At 40.0% G+C, this 19,542-nt stretch overlaps 2 protein-coding genes across 3 annotated transcripts; both read left to right on the top strand.

Annotated features, from left to right (window-relative positions):
- The first annotated feature begins 1,086 nt into the window (after window positions 1–1,086).
- On the top strand, window positions 1,087–4,798 carry nipsnap3a (nipsnap homolog 3A (C. elegans)). 2 transcript variants are annotated; one of them, XM_028460522.1, is made up of 6 exons: window positions 1,087–1,219; window positions 2,380–2,590; window positions 3,117–3,278; window positions 3,350–3,499; window positions 4,494–4,559; window positions 4,629–4,798. In XM_028460522.1, exons 1-6 carry the CDS (start codon window positions 1,154–1,156, stop codon window positions 4,697–4,699), a joined length of 726 nt encoding a protein of 241 aa, XP_028316323.1. In that variant the 5' UTR covers window positions 1,087–1,153; the 3' UTR covers window positions 4,700–4,798. The 2 variants fall into 2 exon arrangements, with proteins under 2 accessions (XP_028316323.1, XP_028316322.1); XM_028460521.1 differs by having other exon boundaries at window positions 4,623–4,798.
- Window positions 4,799–9,175: 4,377 nt separating this feature from the next.
- Window positions 9,176–17,551, top strand: rnf130 (ring finger protein 130). The gene is made up of 9 exons (XM_028460518.1): window positions 9,176–9,396; window positions 11,728–11,998; window positions 12,400–12,591; window positions 13,671–13,909; window positions 14,034–14,105; window positions 14,194–14,276; window positions 15,348–15,444; window positions 15,533–15,713; window positions 16,698–17,551. Exons 2-9 carry the CDS (start codon window positions 11,743–11,745, stop codon window positions 16,787–16,789), a joined length of 1,212 nt encoding a protein of 403 aa, XP_028316319.1. The 5' UTR covers window positions 9,176–9,396; window positions 11,728–11,742; the 3' UTR covers window positions 16,790–17,551.
- Window positions 17,552–19,542: the final 1,991 nt, after the last annotated feature.

The following is a 19,542-nucleotide window of genomic DNA, read 5'->3' as shown; positions in this document are numbered from 1 at the left end:
TAGTACTGTGGGTTTGCAGAGTCATTTTTTCATGCTTTTCTTGTCTTTTCGTGTACTTTTGTAGTCATTTTCTGTAATTATGTAAGTTTTTTGGAGTAATTTTGTGTATTACTGTTGTCATTTTGTTCATTTTTGTAGTTTTGTGTTTTTGGAGTATTTTCTGTGTCGTTTATCTTGTCTTTTACTGTATTTTTCTGCAATGTTGTAACTATTTGTATTTTTTAATGTATTCTTTACACCAACAGTCCTGCGTGCACTGCACACCAACACTCCCACACACAAACACTCTTGCAAGCACCACACACACTAACAGTCATGTGCGCACACACCAACACTCTTGCGCGCACCACACACACCAACACTCTTGGGCGCACCACACACACCAACACTTTTGCACGCACCACACACGCAAACACCAACACTTTTGCACGCACCACACACACAAACACTCTTGCGCGCACCACACACACCAACACTTTTGCACGCACCACACACACAAACACTTTTGCACGCACCATACACACAAACACTTTTGCGCGCACCACACACACCAACACTCTTGCGCGCACCACACACACCAACACTTTTGTGCGCACCGCACACACCAACACTCTTGCGTGCACACACTAACATTCCTGTGCCATATCCACAACAATAAAAAAATAATATTAACCGTATGTCACAAACAAAATATTCAATAAACCGCTAAAATATACTAGAACATATTTATAAAATACAAGCAATGGATATGGAATCATTAGGTTATTGTGAAGAAAAAAGAAAGCTTATATAATGTAGTGTGGATGAGCTGTGAAATAAGGATTACTGAAGCCTTGTCAGAAGTCGCTTTTAATTTAAGAATACTTGTATAGTTTATGGGCGGAAAAAAAGTGTACATAACTTACAGTAGGGGCCCAACAAGATGGTTTGTACCCAGGGCCCAAAATGTGGAGCTACGGCCCAGCTCAGAAGATTACTACAGTACACACACACACACACACACACTGGAGGCTGTTAATGAACTCATGTGCTGCATGAGTTGTCCAATCAGAGTTGAGAAAGTCTCCTCTTAGCCCCGCCCACACACAGAATTAGTGGTCCTGAACACACACACAGTGTGTCTGTAGTGTGTGTGGTGTGCGTAACTGCAGTCATGTTGAAGCTAAGTGTTCTTTCTCGTCCAATTCTTCTTCTCTCACAAACTTCTGCTGCTGCTCAGGTGAGTCCAACAACAACTGCTGGACCTGCAGGTTCAGGTTCTGGATCTCTTTGGTCTGTTTTTACGTTTGTTCTGATCTTTGGACTGTTAACAAAGTGTAATATTAACCAGGAGGCCCTGAACGCACCACAGACCTGATAACACGCACGCACGCACGCACACGCACACACACACACAATATGAATGCATAGATCCCACCCTTCCATCCTATAATAATATACTCTGAGTTTATAGTGGTGCATAGTACTGAGTATGCCATTTTGAACACAGCCAATGAGTATATACTGTTCTACTATATACTATTAGTATGTTTAGTATGCTGAGTGTTCCCACTGAAGTAGACTTCCAAGTTTCCAAAGATGCATTTGGAACCTACAGCGTTAAAAACCTGAATCACACTGAGGCTAAATATCTCTGTTGATTCTCAACCTTTACTTTGAAAGTTCTGAAAACATTTGAAGTGAGAAAGTGACCAAGTAGAATATCAACATGTGCTCTGTTGATCCATAAAACTCACGGAAAACACATTTCATGCCAACATTTCAGAGATTTTCAGAGACCCTCCATTGGTCTACTGACTAAACTTCCTGTTAACTTCAAAACAAGAGCCCTATTTACAAAAAAATCCAAAAAGGGAAGACAAGTAGAATAGAGGATGTTTGATTTCTATCTTGAAGCCAGTCCTAGGACGATTTTATATTCTGCTCCCAATGCATCATGGGACGGTTTAGTTTGCCCACCGTGCACACTTAAAAAATGTCCCCATTTCATATACGTCTGAGTATTTCTTGTGTACTCAATCTTTCCATATTATCTAATGTGAACACACTACATACTCATTTAGACATCAGACTTAGTATGAGTAGTACATTAGTATGAGTAGTAATATGTTAGTATGAGTAGTACATTAGTATGAGTAGTAATATGTTAGTATGAGTAGTACATTAGTATGAGTAGTAATATGTTAGTATGAGTAGTACATTAGTATGAGTAGTAATATGTTAGTATTAGTAGTAATACGTTAGTATGAGTAGTACATTAGTATGAGTAGTAATATGTTAGTATTAGTAGTAATACGTTAGTATGAGTAGTAATACGTTAGTATGATATATTTGAAGCACTTTGAACACTGAGGTCTGTGTTACTTTGTTCTCCTGCAGCATCGTTCTCTCTCTTCTTCTTCTTCTGCTCATACAAACTCCTCCCCCTTCTACGAGTTCCGAACCTACAACATCAAACCAGAGCAGAACTCCGCCTTCCTCAAACTGACCAATGAGAAGATTCACCTCCGCACTGCCCACTCACAGCTCATTGGCTACTGGACTGTCGAGTACGGAGGGTTGAACCAGGTGTTTCACATCTGGAAGTATGGTGAGGGTTATTACTATAACTATTATTGTTATTATTATTGTTGTGTTTGTTAATGTTATTAATATTGATTTTGTTAATATTGTGGTTACTGTGATTATTGTTATTTTAAATGTTGTTGCTCATCGTAAAAGCTGCAGCACCCTCACTCTCTAATCATTAAATCTGTGATCAATCTCGTGGGTCTTATGAAGACGTGCATTTAAGATAAACACTGTCAGCTGATTGGTTCAGCTGGAGAGCTCCAAGCTAAGAAGAGTTTGATGGAATGCCCCTCTGATCCTCACCACTCTGATAAGAAGTTAACCAGCTTCATAGTACAGCACACACACAATAAATACTGGAAGTTAGTGCAAGAGGAGGAAATCCAGCTTCAGAGTGCAGTGTCATTGTTGTTGTCATTGTTGTTGTTGTTGTTGTTGTGATTGTCGTTGTTGTTGTTATGATTGTCGTTGTTGTTGTTATGATTGTCGTTGTTGTTATGATTGTCGTTGTTGTTGTTATGATTGTCGTTGTTGTTTTCTCTCAGACAGCTTCTCCGGGCGCTCCTCGGTGCGAGCGGCCCTGGCCGTGGACCCGTGTTGGATGTCGGAGTACATCAGTAAAGCCATCCCCATGTTGACGTCTCAAGAAAACGCTGTCACCTTTCTGTTTCCATGGAGCCGCCTGCAGGCTCCGCCCCAGGAGGGAGGTAAGCCACGCCCCGCCAACATCATCTCTGTGACATCACAAGCTCAGTGACATCATCATTGCGTGTTCCAGGTGTGTTTGAGCTGACGTCCTATCTGATGCGAGGGGGTGGGGCTTCTGTTTGGGGCAACGCCCTCAAGGCCGAGCTCACGTCCCATGATGCACTGCAGCAGGGCCGCCTGCTGGGAGCCTTTCACACAGAGTTTGGACCAATGAACACAGGTACCAGAGATGATGTCATAGCCACCAGGATTGGGATCAATTATACTTGGAACAATAAGCTAACACAAGAGGAAGGTTTTGTTTTATGGAATTATTAATTAAAGGCTCAGTAATTGTGATGAATTGTAATTGAACTTTAGTAAATGAGAATGTAATTGTATTCGACATGCAGTAGGAAAATAATATTTGTCATTTTAATTGTAATTGGAAAAGATGTCAGTCACCGTACTCATAATTGAGTTGTAATTGAACATGGATGATTGAAGACGTGGTTGACGTAAGACGTAATTGAAAAATAAAATTGAACATTTGTAATTGTAATTGCCTAATTGGTATTTAAATACAATTATTGTGTAATTATAATTGTAATTGTAATTTTTAAAAATCAGTTGTGTAATCGTAGCTAAATTGTAATTTTAGATAATTGATTTTCGTAATTGTAATTGCCATGAAAATTTTGTAAAAATTGTCAATTATAATTTAACGACCAACTGGGGAACCATGTTACAGTTCTATGTACAGTTCTACACATATGTAGTTAACAATTATTAAAATATGTTTCATATCAAGCTTTCCCACATTTTACTATTTAAAAAATGTAAATCGAGGTGTACACTGACACAAAAAAGGCTCAGATGCCCACACCAAAAATATTAAAATCTATATTTTCATTGATTATGAAGACTAACAAGGAAATCAATAGATAGGAAATGGATAATTGTTTTTAGTGTATTTTACAGCTGATTTAGAACCTGTTATTAGAGATGCTAACAGAAAGCTAACACAAGATGAAGGTTAACTTTTATTAGGCTATTTTTTTCAGGCTCAGTAATTGTAATTGAAAATTAGTAACCGAGAGAATAAAAAAATAATTTTCATTTAATTGTAAAAAAAATGCTGGTCACTAATTGTAATTGAATTGTAATCGAACATGGATAATTGAAGACGTAATTGTAATTGAAAAATGCAATTGACCCCAACCCTCGTCTCTCAGCTCACGCCCTCTGGTGGTTCGAGAGCGCTGATCATCGGGCGAAGCTTCAACGGAGAGACGGGACAGGTGAGGACCATTAATACTGAGTTTCATTACACAAAACTGAACCTGTCTTTGTTTGTCTGTCAGTTACAGACGTGCTGGTCCACGTAGACTCTCAGACGACCAAGCTCATGTTTCCATGTCCATTTTCTCCCATGAAGTGACGACCTGCCCCCTTCAGTCTGAAATTCCTTTGTTGTTTCACGTCTAACGTGGCACTAATAATCTTAAAGTCTAATGCTAATAAATGTCTCGGTCTCCTCTTCTGTTTACACATACCACTTCATGTTTTCTCTCATGTGACCAGGTACGTCACGTTCTGTGACGTGTATTCGCAGGAAAAGTGTTTCCATCGCGCTTTTGCAACACATTTCAATATCGAAACGTCTGAAAAACCTCCTCATGAAAGCGTAAAAACCTTTTAGTGATATTTGAGTGATTTTACAAAATTCAGGTGTTTCCATTACCAGTTTTTATTGCTCTATTTAGATTTCGCACATATCCAGGGGTAATGGAAAGTAAGTAAGTCAATTCACTTTTCACAGATAAAAATCACAAAGTGCTGTACAAACATTTCAGTTACATCTCGTCCAAAGAAACGTGAGAAGACAGTCACATATAACATGGGAGGACAAGAATGGGAAAACTGTGGGTCGCCATGGGCATGGGAGACGCCCCATATTGAGATGAAAAATGGGAGAACAACAGGAGGAGAGGTGAGGGGAAAAAGCAGGTTTTAAACTGACTTCCCTATTGGGGAGGAAAGTATAAAACTAGGAAAAAAAATCTGCTCAGCATACGTGCACCAAAAGCAAAAAGTGTACAAAAGGTGGGGGTTGGGGGTTTAGGGTGGAGAAAGAAAGGATTGCATGGAGGAGAAAAGAAAGGATTGCCAGCCGCTGGGGGGCGCATGCGTGCAGCCTCTGTAGGCACTCCACATGCTCCCTTGTAGCTTGCAGGGAGGGAGGGGGGACGGAGGGCTGGTGGAGGCGTTGAAAAATAAACCCTTTGCTTTCCCTCAGAAACAGTCAGATGATGTGTGATGACCTTGGTAGATCTGGGTCAGAAAACAAAAGTCCAGGTGGCGATGGGGGAGGAGGAGGGGAAGATGGAGGGGGACGAGGCGTCAAATCTACACATCTTTGGTGAAATAGAAGACAGACAACCTTGAGTGGTTGCCGTGAGGGGGAAGCCATTGATGATAAACGATTTGTTTTTGATTCAGGCTAGCACACTTTCGGTAGCCTTGAGTCTTTGGTCTCCAGCAGTAAAATCCAATAATGAGGCCTCAAACTGCAAGCCGAGCACTCAGCCTCTCCAAGCTGGTTACAATCCCCCGTAAACGCTCCAAAGTAGCCTCCTGCTTACTTTTGAGTTCGTTCATCACATTAGTCTGTATTGAGTGCTCTACCCCGTACTTCAGAAATTACTGGCAGCCTTCCAAAAAAAGTAGCCAACGTAGTACAGACTTTGCAATAGATCAGAAAGCTGCACACTCCAATCAGCAGCATCCCTGCTAACATAAATCCAATCATGTAGATGTCCTCCACATCCTCCACGAAAAGCATGGACAGACACACGACCTTCCACTTATTCCAGGAATCCATTGTGAATCCGACCGCAAATGTTCCGTCCGGAAACACGAGCTCGATTGCATTGAGAGACCAGCGGACCAATTCCATAATTTAGTTTTTTGGATAAAGTGTAAAGAGAGTCTTCTATTAGCAGCAAAGGCCGATAGGGAGGAGAGTGGGAGCAGAGAAGAATGTGACCGCCTTCACTGAGTAGAAGAGAGGAAACAGCTTCTGTCTCATTTATTCAGCTTGAAGCTTCTAAAGCAGGGGTGTCAAACTCATTTTTGCTCAGGGGTTAAGTACAGTGCAGTTTCAGCTCAAGTGAGCCGCAGATTAGTTTGAAATCAATTGCAATTTTAACACTAATGTGCCCTATTTTTCATTTCCACGTATAACTGATATATATACAGTTTGAAAGGCACCGTCAATATCCAAACAATAAGTGACGGATATCAGACCGTGCAAGATCAACACTTCAAAAATCCTTTAATTTTGTGTTTAGTATTTTAAAAGAGTTTTGTGGGAAAATGCTTGGAATTCAGAAAAATGTAGTTATTTCAATAAAATAAGACTGCAGTCATGTGATATCTACATAAAGGTCCCTGCAAATATTGTGTCATTTTATTAAATTTGTGTATTTGGAGGGACAAAGACAGCTACAACTTAAAGTTTTGGTCATTTTTGCAATGATTCATGTTTTCTCTGTGATTTTTAACTTTTTTCCTGTAGGCCTTAAGTTTGAGACAAGTGTTCTAAAGAGATCAAACATTCATCTCTGTCCACGCTGGCTTTTCCATTTCTCATCGCTGTCCTTGGCAGATTTGTATAGGGCGCCTATTTTTATGTTACTTTTGACCAGATTTACAGCAACATTTGTGAATATAATGTCAATGTTATATCTTAATGTTAAATACTAAATCTAAATCTAAATGTTTAATTGAAATATAAATGTTAAATGTAAATCTTAAATCTAAATGTTAAATATTTAAAATAAACGTTAAACGTACTTTGCATAGTGGTACTTCCTGAATGTGCATATTAGCTAAATATTTAGTTTCACTCGTGACATTTAGATTTAGATTTAAAATTTAAAATTTAAGATTTAGATTTTATATTTATATTTAGATGTAAAATTTAAGATTTACATTTAACATTTAGATTCAGCATTTATATTTATATTTAACATTTAACTTAAGATTTAACATTGACATATTTTTACAAGAAAAGCAAATATCAGAAATTTCACTAATATTGCTGCAAATCTGGTCAAAAGTAACAAAGGAACGTTTTTCAAACGTTGTTTGGTGCTAAAAAATGCAACAAGTTACTTTTTATTATAGCTTGTGCAACTTTACAATCGGCACCCAATAAATTTGGATTTGGAGAATAATTATTCCAATGGATTTCCACCGTACACTAAACCTAAGGCTTCAGTAATCAAACACAATAACATCCCAAAGCGTCACACTCTCAACTTTACTTTTTTACAATATTTGTACGTCAGAAATCTGTCGTCTCATCCATCTCAGAACACAAAATTAATCTTTATGCAGACGATGTTTTACTTTATTTAGAAGAACCCCAATCCTCATTAGAAGAAGTATTTCACCAAATAAACAACTTCTCAAAACTATCAGACTATTCCATTAACTGGTCAAAATCGTCAATCGTCCCCTTAACAAAAAAACTATGAATACTGCATTAATTATCTAGGCTTACATATATTATCAAACTTCAATGTACTAATTAAACTAAACCTTGATCCACTGTTTTGTGGTTTTTATTTTTAGTTAAAAATTATAATCATGATAATGGGAATGATTTTGATTAGAACATGAACGGAAAATTCAAGAGTCAGTCATGGTCCAAAAGCACTAAATACTGTTTCATTCCACTTATTTACAGAAGGAGATTCTTTCAAATGTGTGTTATCACTCAATCATTCCAGCAAACCTAGAGCTGGGCGATATAGCATGATTCAAGATTTATAGAGTTTTCTATTTTGATGATATTGAAATTTACAATATTGCCTATATTGATATACAGTACATATTTTTAATAGCTTATTTTTGTATTAATATACTTGTGTTTGGAGTCGCTACTTTCACTACTTCTCTGAACACCATAAAAAACACATGTGGATAGATTTCTGAGTGCATCCTAACTCAGACCTCTCCCTAAACAACTCACTCACACATGCTGTCCCTTAGAGGTGAAAAAGACTAAAGTGGTACATATTCTCTCCTCCCTGCTCCCTTTCCCCTCCCCTCCCCCTCGGTGTAACACTGCTCTCCCTTTTTATATCCTCCCTATAATAAAAGATTTCTTACCATTCCTTAGGGAGGGCTGGTGATGGTCACAATTAAGCAATAAAATAAATCAATTTATTTTATTGCAATAACAAAACATGCATTGCTGTGTCATAATGATGGCACTTCTTGTAGTGTTGACCTTTGACAGCATGTGCAGACAAGTGGAAAAATAAAAATAAAAAATAAAAATAAAATAAATAAATAAAGTGGCACATATTGTCCAACTATTTGTTAATAAATTAGTCTGTTTTGCATATTTAGACAGCAAATTTATCCCAGAATTGTCTTTCTGGTCCAACTTAATTTGAATTAAAATTATCGAGATTTATATCGTGTATCACCATTTTGAGAAAAAAATTTGAGATATGAGTTTTGGTCCATATCGCCCAGCTCTTGGCAAACCTTCGACTTTCATAACAATATAGTATTTTGAGTTCATTTTTTAAAATTTAGACTTTAATCTTGACATATTTCAACTTTATTCTTGAAATTTCTACTTTATTCTCGAAATTTCTACTTTAATCTCAACATTTGGCCATAAATGTCGACTTCATTCTTGATTTGCCCAAAATTATTTTCTCCATCAAAATTGGCCCTAATCTGCTTCCGTAAATACCCGTTTGAAAGCCTGTAAAAGTAACTGGTTTAATATTTGCAGATAATTTCTTAAAATACCCGCATCTGCCAGCAGGAGGCGCACGCGGCCTCTAGAGGAGAGGGTCAGCTGATCCGCCCTTTTCCTCTAACAGCTGTCTGAGCATGCGCACTGACTCTGCTCACCGACGGACGGCAGCGGAGGATGAACTGACGGTAAACGACGACCGTAGCGAGTAATTGGACCGTTTTTAGGAGAACCGGGAGAGACTGACACACACAAACACACACACAGACGCACACACACCAACACCGGAAATTAACGGACGATCACCGGTGCCGAGAGGACACAGAGGCACGCGACCGGATGTTGGTGTGAAGGTGAGGAGGATGAAGATGATGTTCAGGATTTATTGTAATGATTCATGTTTGACATTAATGTCATGGCAAAGGTTACACACACACACACACACACACCTTTGTTTTTGATGATATAAATGCATGTATTTATTAGATAGTGAATATATGGTGAATTATTGCGCTAACTGGAAGCACTGGGTGAGATTTGATGAATGTTTGCAGCAGACAAAGTGAAATCAGGTTTAACTGAAGGTGATTAAACAAAGGTTAGAGTTTAGAACACGTTAAACTCTCATCACATCATTAATAAACATTTGTTTTCATCAATTTTCGAGCAGCACAAACACATTTTAAAGTATATGTATTTATCATGTGATATTATGTTTTATATCATCATTATTTAGTATTAAATTGTGTTTATGTTTGAGTGTGTAAATATTGTAAATACATGCCAATAGGCTTCTGTTTTTCTTACATGATTATTAGTATTATTATTATTATTGTTATATTGGTTCATTATTTTTTATTATAGTCTTGTTGGTTATGTTTCATTTATTTAGTTCTAACACAAGGTTCTCTCCAGCACTGTTGAGCGTAGGCCGTAGGGGCCCCTGATGCTGTGATGTCGCCCCCTACGCTGGTTGAAACACAACAGGGATTTTCTGTTTCTTCCTTTTTTAATCAATACCGTCGTAATAATTGTTGCACACTTGGACATAAAAGAGACTTCCCGGCATGCACAGGTTGTTTCAACTGTTTTTAATCTAAATAACCCAGAAACACATACATCAGCTCATCTGCTCAGATGTTCCCGTCTTCAGCTGAGAATCTTGAGGACCCCTGCAGCTACTTAGCTGCCCCGATGCTACCTGTGTGCATCTTCCGCTTTGCAAGTACTCAAACATACTCGGACGGACATCCGCGGATTTCCACTGGATGCGTAACTGCTCCGTAAATCTGCAGTCCGTCATTTCCCACCGCCTTCATCTATGATGTGTAACTGATGCAGCGAGGACTCGGGAGATCTCAGTAATTCATGCGTAATCGCGTGATATAGAGAGTTGTAGTGAGTATAAAGAGAAGCACAAAGTCATAGAAACAGTTGATTGTGTCTTTGGAGAGGAACAGAAGAGAATCCACTCAGTTCTGCCCTGTAGATCTTCAGCTTTTGTGGAGATTATTGTGATTCAACCATTGATAAGGTCAATGTTTATATGTGAAATATTCTATTTTATTTTTATATCATCTACGTTGCTGTAACATAGAATTTGAGGTTTATTTTCCGAAACTCACCTGTTTTCTGGAGCTTTAGCCCTCTGAAAGGTCAGTTTAATGACGCTTCTAAAAACAGGCTGTTTTTGGGCCTTCATGCATATGCAAGAGTGGGCGTGTCTGTAGACACTGACTCCACACCACAGCTTTATTACCATAGCAATTTTCTTTTTGCTATCCACACACTCTTGTTATTGTTTTCAGCCAAAAAACTGAACATTACAGTAAAACACATGGATATTTAAGAGGCTATTGTTATTGTGAGTCTGACAAAAGCTGCTTCAGGCTGTGTGTGGCAGCAGCAGCAGTCAGTCAGTCATTTGTTTCACTTAACATTCACTGGAGTGTTAAGCAGCTAAGTCACTTTCTTCTCCTCCTCATCTCTCCTAACCACAGGAATAGTGCATTTAAGGTGAAAATCATTTGTTTTGTCCAACCGCTCCGTCGCATTGTATTACAAACACGTCAAATCATGTTAAAGGCGATACGAGGTGATATAACAGATACTAAAAATGAAACTGTGTGTATGTAGCTTTACATATATGACAATAAAGTATAATATATATTCTATATTAAACCGCAGTGTTTGTTGTAGCTGTGAGGTAGTTTGGGAAGGAGGGGCCAGGATTGTCAGGAGAAGGAGTTTCCGCATTGTGATGTCACAACGCGAGAAAAATCCAACTGGCCCCTTTGGAGCTGACTTTTTACACAATGTGGAATAACAAGGGAGGGAGGAAACCAAACTTTTTTCAACTTTATCCCTCTGAATGAGGCTACAGGGATGAATATCACTGTTACAAAACCATTAGAAAGTGTTTTTTTATAATTCTGCCCCTTTATTATGAGAGTTAAATTATAAGTCAGTTTTTTACTGTGGGGCTGGGTGACAGAGTAATGACATACAGAGACAGTATTTGCTCTGATAATTTCTCTCTGAGGTGTTTTGGACCCAATGTTTAGTCCTGGTTAAGAAAGAGAAAGTTACAGCTTTAAGTTTTAATAACTGATGACTTTCATTGACAAATAAAGCTGTGTATCATCTGCATAACAATCAACATTTATACTGTTTTTGTCTCACAGTTCGACTATTTCAACATGAGCCGGACCAGAGCCGTCCTGTCCGTCCCAGTCCAGCTGCTGGTCCTGGTTCTGGTCCAGCCGGTCGGCACGGCCCGCTCTGACCGCTCCTCTGTGTCGGAGGAGTTTATGGGAGCTTCCATCAACGCGTCAGTGCTGGACGGACGAGGAAACGTCATCTACACCATGAACAGCGACGACGCGACGTTCGGACAGAATTCACCAAAGATCGACGTTCGAGGAGTCGTCATCACTCCCACACCTCAGCACGGAGGTACACACACGCACACACACACACACACCTCAGCACGGCGGTACGCACGCACGCGCGCACACACACACACTTCAGCACACATACACACACACACTAAGACACACCTCAGCACAGAGGCACAAATACACACACACACACACACACTAAGACACACCTCAGCACGCACGCACGCACGCACGCACGCACGGAGGAAATTTCATTTCACACATTTTTTTTGAACATCATGGTTTTACTAGTTTTGGTCATTTGCATTATTCAGACTCTGCAAGTTGAAACAAACCAATGAAGGGAAAAAGGAAAGAAGAAATGAACTAAATAGAACTAAAGTGTGTCTGACATGAAGGACTGCCTTGTAGTCCCTGATTGGACCCAAGTCATGACATCATTCCTGTAACCCACAGTGATGGACCGTCAGGGTTGTGACCCTCGCACTGGTTTCCTGGTTCCTGGAGGCGTGCTGAGCTGGGTGGCGCTGCTGCAGAGAGGAAACTGTACATTCAAGGAGAAAATCCTCAAAGCTGCAGCTTTTAATGCCTCGGCCGTTCTGATCTACAACAATTCCACAGACAGGACGGTCAGGATGGGCCACGAAGGTCAGTGTGCGTGTGTGTTAGGGCTGTACGATATTGTCTTAAACTCATATCACAGTTTACATTCAATCAACGTGTGCTCATTTCATCCATAAAACTAACGGAAACACATTTCATGTTCATGTGGATTTGTTGTTTTTTTTTTCCTAAAGAATTTTATATTTTTTATAGCGCTTCGAGATTACTATTGTTGTCATTTGTGATTTATATAAAAAGTTGAATTGAATTTTATTCCCACATTTCATAGATTTTCAGAGACCCTCCATTGTGATACTGACCACACTTCCTGTTGACTTCAAAACAATAGCCCTATTTACAAAAGAGAAAAACTAATAGAAGACAAGAAGAGATGCTTTTATTTTGAAAAGCGGATGTTTGGTTTTTAGCTTGAAGCCGGTCCCAAGACCATTTTACGTCCCACTCGCAATGCATCATGGGACAGTTGAGCATGACTAGTGAGCCCACCGTGTATACTTAAAAAATGTCCCCATATAGTATACATACTGATATTTCTCACATACTCTATCTTTTTATACTATCTAATGTGAACGCACTACATACTCATTTAGACGCCAGACTTAGTATGAGTAGTTTGTTAATATGACATTTACACCACGGCCGTAAAGTGTAAAAATTAAGGATGCATCGATCTATCGGTACCGATTTCTTTAAGTTTGGGGTATCAGCGATGGGCCGATATTTGCATTTGAAACCGATCTTTTCTACGTCCGTAAAGGTCTGAAAGTCAGCCACTGTCCCTTTCTGCTGTGAGATGACTGACAGGCCCCGCCCACCAGGTCATGTGTACACGAGCGCATGCTACACAGGTTGACAACAGTCAGCCGGAGCACTTTCAGCCTAGCATGTCGGTGGTTGGACAGATTTACACAAAAGGATTGTAATTTGTGTAATAAGTGGAGGTGTGACTGCAAACAAAACGTAACATTCGCCATTTAAGAAACCATCACTGAGTATTGAGTATTTGAAGCTAACGATCAAGCTAAAGCTAAAGCTAGCAGGAGCAAGCTGACTAAGAAGAATTATTTTTTCCTTTCATGGTGTCTGGTTGTGTCTGTGTTCAGGGACGGGGGACACGGTGGCCGTGATGATCACGGAGGCGTACGGCAGAGAGATCCTGTCTCACCTGGACAGGAACCTGAGCGTGATGGTGTGTGTGTCGGCTCAGCGAGGCTCACACAAGGACAGCAGGGGGTCGCTGCTCTTCGTCTCCGTCTCCTTCATCGTCCTCATGATCGTCTCGTCCGCCTGGCTCGTCTTCTACTTCATCCAGAAGATCCGCTTCAGCCGAGACAGAGGACAAGTACGTTAGCACGCTAGCTAATGCTAAGCTGTTAGAGTTATTTACACCTAACTCATGACTCACTTTGTCTCTGTGTCTCTGAGGAAATCTTGAGTTTTTCACTAATCTGTTTCTGGTCTTCCAGCGTCGTCTCGGTGACGAAGCAAAGAGAGCGATCAGGAAGTTAAACACCAGGACGGTGAAGAAAGGAGACAAGGTGAGGACAAGTAACCTACAGCAAGCAGAACCAACATACCAGAGGTTAACGTGTGTGTGTGTGTCTGTCTGTGTGTGTGTGTGTGTAGGAGACGGACCCTGACTTCAGTCACTGTGCTGTTTGTATTGAAACGTATCGACCAAACGACGTCGTTCGAATCCTTCCGTGCAAGTGAGTCCAGCACCAAACTCATGATGATGATGATGATCTTGTAGATTATGAAACTGTTTTGAACTTTAAGGGCCTGTACTATGAAGCTGGATCACTATATCCTGATTCTCTCTTCGTTAGCTTCACCTAACCAAACATTCTCTGTCACTGAGCAGCTGTACTATGAAGCAGGATATAAACACGTTCACTAACCCAAGTGATTTCACCCTGGGTACGTGAGCGCTCCTGTGACAGGGGGCGGAGTTAGCAGCCAATCATAATCACAGAGAAACTGTGGAGAGCGACTTACGTCACAGTTGGGGAATAATTCTTTTTTTTTTCTTATTCAATGAAGAATTAAAATTCATAAATCAAACCAAAAACAACATTGTTCCTGCAGAAAAAGCAGGAAGGAAAGAACACAGGCAGGAAGCTGCTGACACTGGTTATGTGTAAAAATGTGAGATGATCAATATGAATCCATGGGATGATAAACGGACAGAGATCTGATCAGTTACACTTTATTCCAGCACACGTTTCTGTTCAGGTAGACCTCCTCTATTTATCACACACACAGGGATGAGAGCACATTGTTTCACTGTAGTATGTTCCTGCTGATGCTGACAGCCTCACTATAGAGTATTAATGAATTAATGAGTTCATCAGCTAACTGTAGATCAGTCCATCAGATGTAAATCGATATCTACATTAATTAATCCATTAATAATATTTCTTTCCTAAACTCAGCTGTCAGATTTGCACCAACCAGGATTTTCTAACAATGGGCAGCTCATTTTACAAGAGAACTGATTGGTCAGGAGGCGGGACTTTACTTGCTCAGATCTGATCCACTTCACAAGGTCCAGACCAGGTTAGCTGTCCAGCCTAAGTTACCGTGGTGATTTAGCCTGTTACCATGGTGATTTAGCCTGCTAAGAAGTTAACCAGTGTCGTAGTACAGCACACACTGATGAAATCCTGGAGGTTTGCGCAATAAGAGGAAATCCAGCTTCATAGTACAGGCTGTTAGCAGAAAGTAAACCAGTATCAGACTGTGGGACTAACTGCTGTGTCTTTTCTCTGTGGGGACAGACATGTCTTCCATAAAGTGTGTGTGGACCCATGGCTGGACGAGCACTGCACGTGTCCCATGTGCAAACTGAACATCCTCAAAGCTCTGGGCATCACAGTGAGTGCAGCTCAACATCTGATTGGTCGACCTGTCGTAAATCTCTTCCTGGTGTGAGGTTTGAGTGGTTCCTGGTCTCTGTTTCCAGGCCAGTCTTCCCTGTGTGGACAGTGTGGTTCTGGATGTGGACCGGCTGGGGGTCAGTCAGACCTCCGGCAGCCAAAGGGCGCTGCTCAGCGACAGCAGCCAACCGTCCATCAGCCTGGAGCCGCTGAGCGACCACGATGAGCCGTCCAGGACCGCTGCTGACATCAGCGTGGCTGTGACCAGTAAGACGCACCGATGGTTGAACATTGAACATTTTATATCATAATATATAGGTAGATTTATATCCTGATAACGATATATATATATATATATATATATATATATGTATAAAAATGATTTCTATAAATTACCTTTAGGATTTCACGACCAATTTCTGCGATTGTTACGGCCTGAAACGTCTGATTTACTGCAGCTTTTTCCAAATATTGTTCCAAAGTTGTGACTAAGACTTTATTATTTTCTAAAATAAGGCTTTAATATTTTCTATATCTTTGTATCGACTGGTCAATTTCCAAAAAAAAAAAAAAAAAACTATTTGCTTTTCAATTCTTTTGTATCAATGCAGAAAAGAGCAGATTCACAACAATTTACCAAGATATGGATAATTTCCATCACAGTGTAAACGTCTAGTGCAGAGAATATTACACAGAGTATCAGCGTTTAAGTTTTTAAAACTAAAAAAAAATATCCCAAAATAAATGGTACTTCTCAATGAAGGAATATTAATAATATAATACATTTTCTGTTTTCACTGTTTTCATGTGTTCTGATTTGTAAATTTGTTTGTGGAAATGCCACCAGGGGGCGCAAACACAAACAATAGTGGCCCCTGGTATGGTTTTAAATTAACCGTACCTGTAGTGAATTTTACTTGCAGGCTCCATCAAAGATCATATATGATATGTTAGGTTCTATTCTTTAAAAGTCTTTCTAGAGCAGCAGGAGATAAATTAACATTAACATTTGTGAGACACGTTTGCAGCTATTTTGCTTGGAAGAGTCATTATTCTATATACAAAAATGTTTATCATGTGACCCTCGGATCAGATACAATCACATGTTTGTGGCCCCCGCTGTGATAGAGGGTTATATCGTACAGTAGACGTTTTTATATTGCACTACCATATATATCGTTATATCGCACAGCATTAGTTGAAAACGTGCTGATGCTGCTGTGAGTGATGACTTCCTGTTTGTTCCTACAGGCAGCTCTTTCTCCTCACACAGTCTGAACTGTGACATGGAGCTCCCAGACATCCAGGCCTCGCTGCACCGCTACGATGAAAACAAGTCCTAAAAGACAGAAACCTGCTGAAGATTATTTATTCCATCAGACTTTGACCAGACTGAGCTCTTATTTCCAGTAAATAATAACCAGAAGTCTGTAGAAGTAGTCGTTGGGACGTTATAACCAGTAACCCATGTGGAAACACATTATATGATCCAAACTGTGAAGATGTTCAGGTTCAGTGAGAGTCCAAGATATCTTTATGATGAAGATCCAAAGCTGCTGGATGGACCAAGATAACCAGAAAGTGGCTCCACAGGAGGTGACCTCAGCTTTAGGATCCCCTGTAAACATCTGAGGATGTTTGAATGTTCCTGGTTCTCAAAGAGGTTCTTTGGTGTTCTGAAAGTCTTTCTGTCAGGCAGATGTTCCTCAACCTGATGGACCAGAACCATGAAGAGGACTTTGAACCTGCAGTGATTGGTTAATGTTCTCCCTGGCTCTTTTTGAAGACAATCAGAAGTTTTGAATCCTGTGAGTTGGACTGAAGGAGATCATCATCATCCCTGTTTCCTCTCCTTCAGTTCAAAAGACCTTTATTGTTAAGGAACAGTCCAACATTGGCCCATGGTCTATGAGGTGGACTAACCTAGATCAGAGGTTTCTGTTATGTTGGACTGCTTCTGAATAAGATAATAATGGTGTACAAACATAGTTATCATGTATAACCTGATCAGTATTATGACCTTCAGCTCACTGTGTCTTTACTGCCTAAAGCATCATAATCTCATTAAAGGCTCTTTACTGCTGCCACCTCCAGTCCTCATTCCCTCAGCCTCATGGGTCCAGGACCCTGTCCTCACCAGCAGCAGTTCCTGGTCCTCAGGGCCGGACCCCCATCAGAGGACTCTATAGAATTAGACCATTTCCTTTATTGTTTATGTAATCTAGTCAAATGTGGGGTCACTGGTCCTCTGATGACTTCCTACGGAAGAAGAAGAGCAGCATCCATGCATTCCATACTATCCACTACAAACTCAATGAGTATACGCTGTTTACTATATACTATAAGTATCATTAGGATGATGAGCGTCAACCTCATTTATGAGAAATAAAATGGATAAAAAGTGACAAAAAATTGTGGAAAAGGTGGTAAAATGTGATTTTAAAAACCACAGAAATTGGTTAAATTGTAAATTAGAGTGGACAGAAAAAGTAATCAAAGGGGTTCAAAGTGTCATACATTGGAACAATTAGTTTAAACTGGCAATTAATAGGCATGACAAATTGTGAATGTGGTTAAATTGGCAAAAATAGGCATGAAATATGGTGAAAAGAGGTTAACAACAATGGGTCAACATATGCACAACAACGCTCATGCGCTTATAGACCAACGCTTTTGCTGCGCACAACAATGCTCTGCCACACGTACATCAGCACTCGTGCACCCACACACCAACCCTCTACACCAGCGCTCAGTGACGTGCCGTGAACACTGGGTAGGCAGGGCGTTACAAACCGAGACCACCAATGACAATTCCATATGTTTCTGTTGGCAAGTGTTAATTCAATTTTATTCAACTTTATTTGTATAGCACAATTTACAACAAAGTCATCTCGATGCGCTTATCAAAACATAAAATTCATAATAAAAAAAACCAACAATATCCACATGAACAAGCATTTATCCATCTAACAAAATCAACATTGTAAAACATTATTAAAGAAAAACAATTATTTAATATAGCCTCCATATTCTCCCAACAAGATATATCTCATGACACGGCAGCACATCCGTTGTTTGTGTTGGAAACCCGGAGAAAATAACAACTCGGACTGTAGAAAATATAAAACATGTTCTGACCTTAGCTTTGCTGAAGCTCTGGTAACTCAGGTGTTGGTCTCCATCTTTTAAAAGCTGTAGTTTTTCCTCAAAACAAATTTTCTTAATCGTCTCTAGCGCTGTCATCCTGACTGTAGTGTTATCCCGCCCACTAGCTAGAGAACGTAGCAGCATTGTAATATTAATTCACTAATGCACTGTGAACTTACTTATAACATTTAGCATAACGCAGTTACGTCCAAAGGCAGCGTAGAGAGCTGCCGTTGGACGTAAATCGTTTAAATCTTGGGGAACTGGCTGCGCAAACATAAAAACACGCTATAGAAACAGAGGCAGAGCAACAATGTGCTTTTGGGAGGGGGTGTGGCCTCCTCCTAAACCTTACAGCAGAGTGAGACTGTGCAGCGTCTCTGCCGTACCAGGAAATAGCGCTGTTTAGTCATTTGGGCTATGAAAAGCACCAAATGCTGACACTTTCAAACTTATAGGTACTGTAGGCTATTGGAAAGAGAGAAATATATATATATATATATATATATATATATATATTATAATTAAAACAAATAATCAAAATATCAATTCACCCTTGGGTAGGCACTGCCTACCTTGCCTACCCTGACTGCACGTCACTTCCAGCACTCGTGCGCCCGCACACCAACCGTCTTGCGCGCCACACACTAACGCTCTTGCCCCTGTGCACCAACGCTCTTGCACACACACATCAGCACACCAGGCCCCCCATGCCCCCCCATAGCAACAGGCCTTAGAAAAGGCATTGATGGAGAAGTGTCAGAAATGGGAGTGATGTAGCAAAAACACATTGAAAAGAGCAAAAATATGGCAAGAAAAAGTGATGAAAATAGGTTAAAATATGGCAAGTTTGGTGTAGTTGCAGAAAAAGGGTAAAAATAAGCAAAACTGGGCTCAAATTTTTCAAAAAATATTCTGAGTTTCTTGAAGGGCATCTGGCGTCGATCCC

This window comes from Gouania willdenowi, chromosome 10, assembly GCF_900634775.1.
Source record: "Gouania willdenowi chromosome 10, fGouWil2.1, whole genome shotgun sequence".
Taxonomy (NCBI): domain Eukaryota; kingdom Metazoa; phylum Chordata; class Actinopteri; order Blenniiformes; family Gobiesocidae; genus Gouania; species Gouania willdenowi.
The sequence above is the reverse complement of the archived record's forward strand: the minus strand, read 5'-3'. Positions and strand labels throughout refer to the sequence as shown.